Source organism: Hippopotamus amphibius, chromosome 15, assembly GCF_030028045.1.
Source record: "Hippopotamus amphibius kiboko isolate mHipAmp2 chromosome 15, mHipAmp2.hap2, whole genome shotgun sequence".
In the NCBI taxonomy this organism is placed as follows: domain Eukaryota; kingdom Metazoa; phylum Chordata; class Mammalia; order Artiodactyla; family Hippopotamidae; genus Hippopotamus; species Hippopotamus amphibius.
The window spans coordinates 47,732,413-47,738,701 of NC_080200.1; the positions used below are offsets into that span (position 1 = coordinate 47,732,413).

A 6,289-nucleotide genomic window follows, 5' to 3' on the forward strand; every position below is an offset into this window, starting at 1 on the left:
TCCCCACAGTAGTCATTAAAGACAGTGATTTAAATAGATAACACTTATTCCTTCATTGCTCGTGTTTAGTACTTTGACCTCCTTGACCGCCCTATCTCACTCATTGCCATTAACATGTTCTTATACTTGGAAGATGTGTTTACTGAATATCTACTAAATGCTAGATATGAGACAAATACCGGTAAAGAAAATAAATGCCCTATGTTTATAAAAAAGAAAATAAACAAATTAATATATACCCTGTCAATGATGCTAACTGTGGTAAAGAAAACTGAAGTATGATCATGGAATAGAGTATTTTGGAGAAGGGTTATTTAACAATAATCAATGAAGTCATCTTATGTAAGGAGACATTTGAACAAAGACCTAAATAAAGTGAAGCAACAAATGATACAGATCAGGGGAGAAAGCATTCCAGGAAGAGAAACAGTAAGAGCCAAGGCAGAGAGTGGGGATGTTTGGAAAGTTCAAGGAGTATCAAAGAAGCCAGGGTTGGTGTCTGAACGAACAAGACAGTGAAAGGTGATGAGGTTAGAGATGTTATTAGGTATGTGAGGGTAGCTATATCCTCCAGGACCTTATGGAACCTAATGAGGACTTCACGTTTTATTTTGAGTGAACTATAAACTCCTGGAGGGTTTTAAGTATAAAAGTCACATAATCTTACGTCAGATTCAAAAGCATCACTGGCTGATGGATAGAGACTATAACTGAAATAGGCAAAAGCAGAAGCAGGGAGATCAATTTGGAAGCTGTTGCTATTTTCTGAGTGATGAATAATGGTAACTTGAAATAGAATAACAGAAGTAAAAATCTGTTAAGAACTTGGTTTGCATCCATTTCAAATATTCAGCTAAGAGAAATTGCTAATGGATTGAACATGGGGATGTGAGAAAGATTCAAATAAGAGATTTAAATTAAAACATTTAAATTTTGGTCTGAGCAACTGGAATAATTGAGTTCCATTTAAAGAGAAGGATATGTTTGAGGAAACATAACTTTTTTCAAAGAGAAATAAAGATTTTAATTTTGCAAAAATTTAGCTTGAAATGCCTATGAGACTTCTAATTGGTAAGAACCACCTTAAGTGAATCCATTAAAACAAGGAAAGTTTTATTTTTATGGATACTGTATCTCATTGCCTTGCAAAATAAATCTCAATACTTATTTATAAACTTTCATTTTATATTTAGAATTATATTATTATTTTAAGTTTCCTGAAGAAATTACATACAAATACTAATTTTTTAAGGATAAATCACATGAAAGTGTCCATTTCCTATTTGTCTTTTGCATCAACCTTAAAGTGAGTCAGTTCTTCAAAAGTTACTTCAGACCTTCATTGACCTCTCTTGGTATTTAATATATTCTCTAGTGAAGACACAAATCATATGCATTTCCATGTTTTTCCTTTTTTTTATAGTAACCAGTAAAGTGCTGCCAGCTCCTCACACATCCACAGCATTGTGTGAGATTTGGGAAGTTTATGATGATTTCTAAGGCATCTTACATCTTCTGTAAATCTTAAAATCTAATTTCATAAGTTAATTGAATTATTGCTGCATTGAATTTGATGTTGTTGATAAAGAGAAAGGTTGAGATAATGGGCTAGGATAAAGACAAGTGTTAAATAGAACCTAATTTCATATGGATTCAATTCATTAGTAAATCATTTTATTTCATAATGACTTTGTCACTCTAGTGAGAGTCCAGGCTACCTCCCAACAAGACAGGATGGATAATTTCTGTGGGGGGAGGCTGCCTTTACACAGTCAAATCAATTCTATGGCTTATTAATATTCCAGTTGTGAGAAGACATACGAGTGATGCTGAATAACTGATATATGATTTTAAAGATATGAAATATTAGAGAAATCTCCTTTAATGCGTTAAAATTTTCCTTTCCAAATTCCAAAGGTTTTATGCCCAATTGGAATGTATATCTGGAAGGCTGAAAAGCAGTGTTGTTCCTCAGTGGCCCTTATTCACACAGAAGAATATGTACCTAAGTCAGAATTCAAATAAGACTTCTTAAGTAAACAGAAGGAAAGCATTTGCCTGCATTGGGAATGTTCTTGAAAATATGCTATTAACAGTCTGTTAAATTATCCATTTAAATGATACAATAATGGTTTGATATCACAATCAGGAGGCAAAAATAAGTAGGCTTTTGAGTATCTAAAATGTCTTGTCATGACCAAGATCAGACAAACATCATCATTTGCAAAGAACTGACAGGGCCAAGTGACTTGCAGGAAATATGTGAAGTGCAGAAGGCTTAGGTTGTGCTATATCAGGCTGGTACACAATTTGTTTAGCATATATTGAGGGCCTGAATGGTTAGGAAATAAAAAGGTCATGTGATTAGGGGAACCACATGTGAATCTACTCTGTTACATCCCAAGTGATTTAAAGAGGGGGATATATGTGATATATATACCTTGACTCTTGGGAACACTTCAGATGAATAGTTCTATCTTTATTAATTTTTTTAAAGAGAGGAAAAAATAACGACAACATGGGTTCCTCTGAAAATAACCTGCTGTAAATGAGTAGTGGAGGGAATGGAAAAAATCATGAAACAAATGCATTAGTAAATAAATGTTTCTCTCTGTAGAAAAATGATTGGTAGATACAGATATAGATATAGACACAGATATAAATAGATAGCTATACAGAAAATTGATGGAAACTATACCATGTTCTGGAATAAATAGATGAAACAGTTTCTCTCATAAATATCTTACAAGTAAGTGGAGGAGGAAAAACACATAAACCTGAAATTATGATAAAACGAGCTATACTCATTATTAACTGCTGCACAATGCACCATGAAAATACAGAGTAAGGTAGGTTGTACAGCAGATTTTAGTCATTAATATATTTTTTAAATGCACGGTCTCTGGAAATTAAATATATAAACATAAGGGGAAATTAATATGTATTTGAAAGAGACTGTACACATTGAAAGATACTCAGAAAAAGATATATTTTGAGGAAACTAAAACTGCAGAAGCCAAAAAAAATTTCTGCATGGGTTAGTAGTGCAAAAATCATTTGAGAATCTGCCAACTTTCCAAGGAAACTGAGAAAGGCATGACGCCAATTAAAATAGAACATACTGGATGAAGATGTCAAGGAGTAAAGATTAAATCTGTGAATACATGATAGAGATATAAGAAAAAAACTATATTCAGAGAAAAAGCCATGGTGTAACAACAGTGAAAAGAAATTAACATATCATTCATATCAAGAAAGTATATAACAAAGTAAAATAAATTATACAAAACAAAAATAATCTATTCAATTTATAAATATAATTAACAAAAATCAAAATTAACATCAATTTATTGAAACAGTAGACATTTACTTAAAAGTGATTCCCAGAAATCCATAAAATTAAATAGAATACATTTTAAAAGCATAACATCATCTAATTAACAAAAGGGCAAAGGACTTGGACAGGTACTTCACAAATAAATAATACCAAATAGTTAAGAAATGTATGAAATGCAAAGTTATCAGAGAAAATAATAAAGGGCCTAGAAATAGTTCCATAGAGTCAATTATATAGTCAATTTGCTTTAGATAAAGGTACAAAGAGAATTCATTGGATAATGGATAGACTTTTAGGAACAGTAATTTAAAGTTTATTCCAGCTATAATGCAGGTTATTTTGACTTTAAGGTGGCATCACATGGCATACTTCTGAGTCCATTCCTGAGATATTCTGTTGTACTTATCTCTGTCTGTTTTATAGATCCATGCAATCTCTGGCTCTAGGGGCTTATCTGGGTTTGGATCACATAGCACTGAACAAATGGATAAAAGAACTTTAGAAATACTTAAAGCAGGAGACCACTGTGATCTTAGAATATCAAGACAAATGATGCCATTAGTGTTAATATTTGGATGATAAATTCTTGTTGTAAATGAAACCTTAGGTGGTTTGAACAGGAAATCTGTAGGAAAATGAATTGTCAAAAAGAATACACTGCTTTGATGTGGGCTGTCATTAGGTTCCATAATTGTGGCTTGCCAATGAAACATATCATCCTCAACTAGACCAGCAGAAAATTGTGCTGGAGGGAAATGTGCCAGATCACTAAGTTCCTTCTTAATCTGTTTCAGTGCCATAGTCTGAATTATGCAAGAATAACAGGATGCTTGTACGCAAAAAAAAAACAAAACAAAACCAAAAAACAGATTCCTAACACAGACATCACAACTTACACAAAAACTAACTCAAATACAGCAACCAATGAATAAAAAATTGTAAGATTCATAGAAAAAAACAGAAGAAAACTTGTATGAGCTTCTGCTTAGCAATGCATTTTTAGATGCAAGACAAAAATATATTATATAAAAGAAAAAATAATAAATTGGACTTTATCAACATGAAAAATTTTGTTCTGTGAAAGACATTTTAAAAATGTAAATATAGAAGGGGAAGCTGGGATGAAGTGAGAGAGTAGCATAGACACATATATACTACCAACTGTAAAATAGATAGCCAGTGGGAAGTTGCTGTGTAACAAAGGGAGATTAACTCAATAATGGGTGATGCCTTAGAAGGCTAGGACAGGGAGGGTGGGGGGGGGGGTCGTGGGAGGGAGGGAATATGGGAATATGTGTATAAATACAGCTGATTCACTTTGGTGTACCTCATAAGCTGGTACAAAGTGTAAAGCAATTGTATTCTAATAAAAAGCTTAAAAAAAATTGAGCATGAACAACAACAAAAAAAATGTAAATATAAACAATGGCTTGCAGTTAATATTTGTGAAACACATATCTGATAGAACACATATCCAGAATATACGTCAATAACTTTTAAAATTCAATGATATGGAAATTACAACCCAATTTTTTAAACAATAGGTAAAAGATTGAATAAAATGACTTACCAAAGAATATATATATGATAGCAAACAATCACATGGAAATATGGTTCAGCATCATTAGTTATTAGGAAGATAAAATTTTAAATAACAATTAGATAAACAAGATATCCATAAATACCTATTATAATGGCTAAAAAGAGAAAGAAAACCTGGCAATCCCAATAATTTCAACTCCCACACATTGTTGCTGGAAATTGAAAATAGTAGAGCCACTTTGGAAAATAGTTCAGCAGTTTCTAATAAAGTTAAACATACAGCTATGACTGAGCAATCATAATTCTAAGTATTTACCCAAATTAATAAAAATTTTGTATATAAATATTTATAACTATTTTTTTTGAAATACAATAAACTGCATATATTTAAAGTGTACAATTTGATAAGTTTTCTTATTAGTAATGTATATATGGCAATCCCAATCTCCCAGTTCATCCCACCCCAACCCCCCTCTCCCCCACTTTCCCCTCTTGGTGTCCATATGTCTGTTCTCTACATCTGTGTCTCTATTTCTTCCTTGCAAACCAGTTGATCTGTACCATTTTTCTATATTGCACATATATGCATTAATATACCATATATGTTTTTCTCATTCTGAGTTACTTCACTATGTAAGACAGTCTCTGGGTCCATCCATGTCTCTACAAATGTCCCAATTTTGTTACTTTTTATGGAATAAGAACTTTTTTCACTATTGACCAAAAAAAAAACAAAAAAAAAAAAACAAAGAAAATACACTAGATATCTGTCAACAGGTGAACAGATAGACTGTGGTACATCCATACAATGGAATACTAATCAGTAATAAAAAAAATTAAAAACTACTGATTCACAAAACAGCATGAATGAGTTTCAAGAAACCAGACTCAAAAAGCTACACAGTGTATGATTCCACTTATATGATATTCTTGAAAAGGATAAGCTAAAGATATAGGAAAATGATCAGTGATTGCTAGGGATTGGGGGCGGGGCAGGCATGAAGAGGGAGGTAAACTCAGCAGGACAGCTGAAGTTCATTTTGGGGATGATGGAAATATTCTGGATAGTCAGCACATTTTTAAAATGCATAAATTTCTGAAAACAAATTATTTCCAGAGTAGACATGTGGCTTTGTGCAAAATAAAATGATTAGAGATATACAAATTAAAACCACTATGACAGTCTACCACATTCACGAAATTAAGTAAACATGCAAGCAAATAAGTAAATGACAAAACTAAGTATTTGAAGATGTGGAGCATCTGGGATCTTATATCCTATGGAAGGGTAAATTGGTATAACCACCTGGGAATTTTTTTTACATTATCCCTTAAATTAAATGTATGCATACATTATGACCCAGAAATCCTTCTCATATATAAGCAATCCCATACATATAAACATGCACA

The 6,289-nt window shown here is 32.2% G+C and overlaps 1 protein-coding gene across 1 annotated transcript; it reads right to left on the reverse strand.

Annotated features, from left to right (window-relative positions):
* Positions 1-3,693: 3,693 nt before the first annotated feature.
* LOC130836757 (ubiquitin-conjugating enzyme E2 D3-like) lies at positions 3,694-4,137 on the reverse strand. Its single transcript, XM_057709273.1, has one exon. It carries the CDS (start codon positions 4,135-4,137, stop codon positions 3,694-3,696), a length of 444 nt encoding a protein of 147 aa, XP_057565256.1.
* Between the last annotated feature and the right edge of the window lie 2,152 nt (positions 4,138-6,289).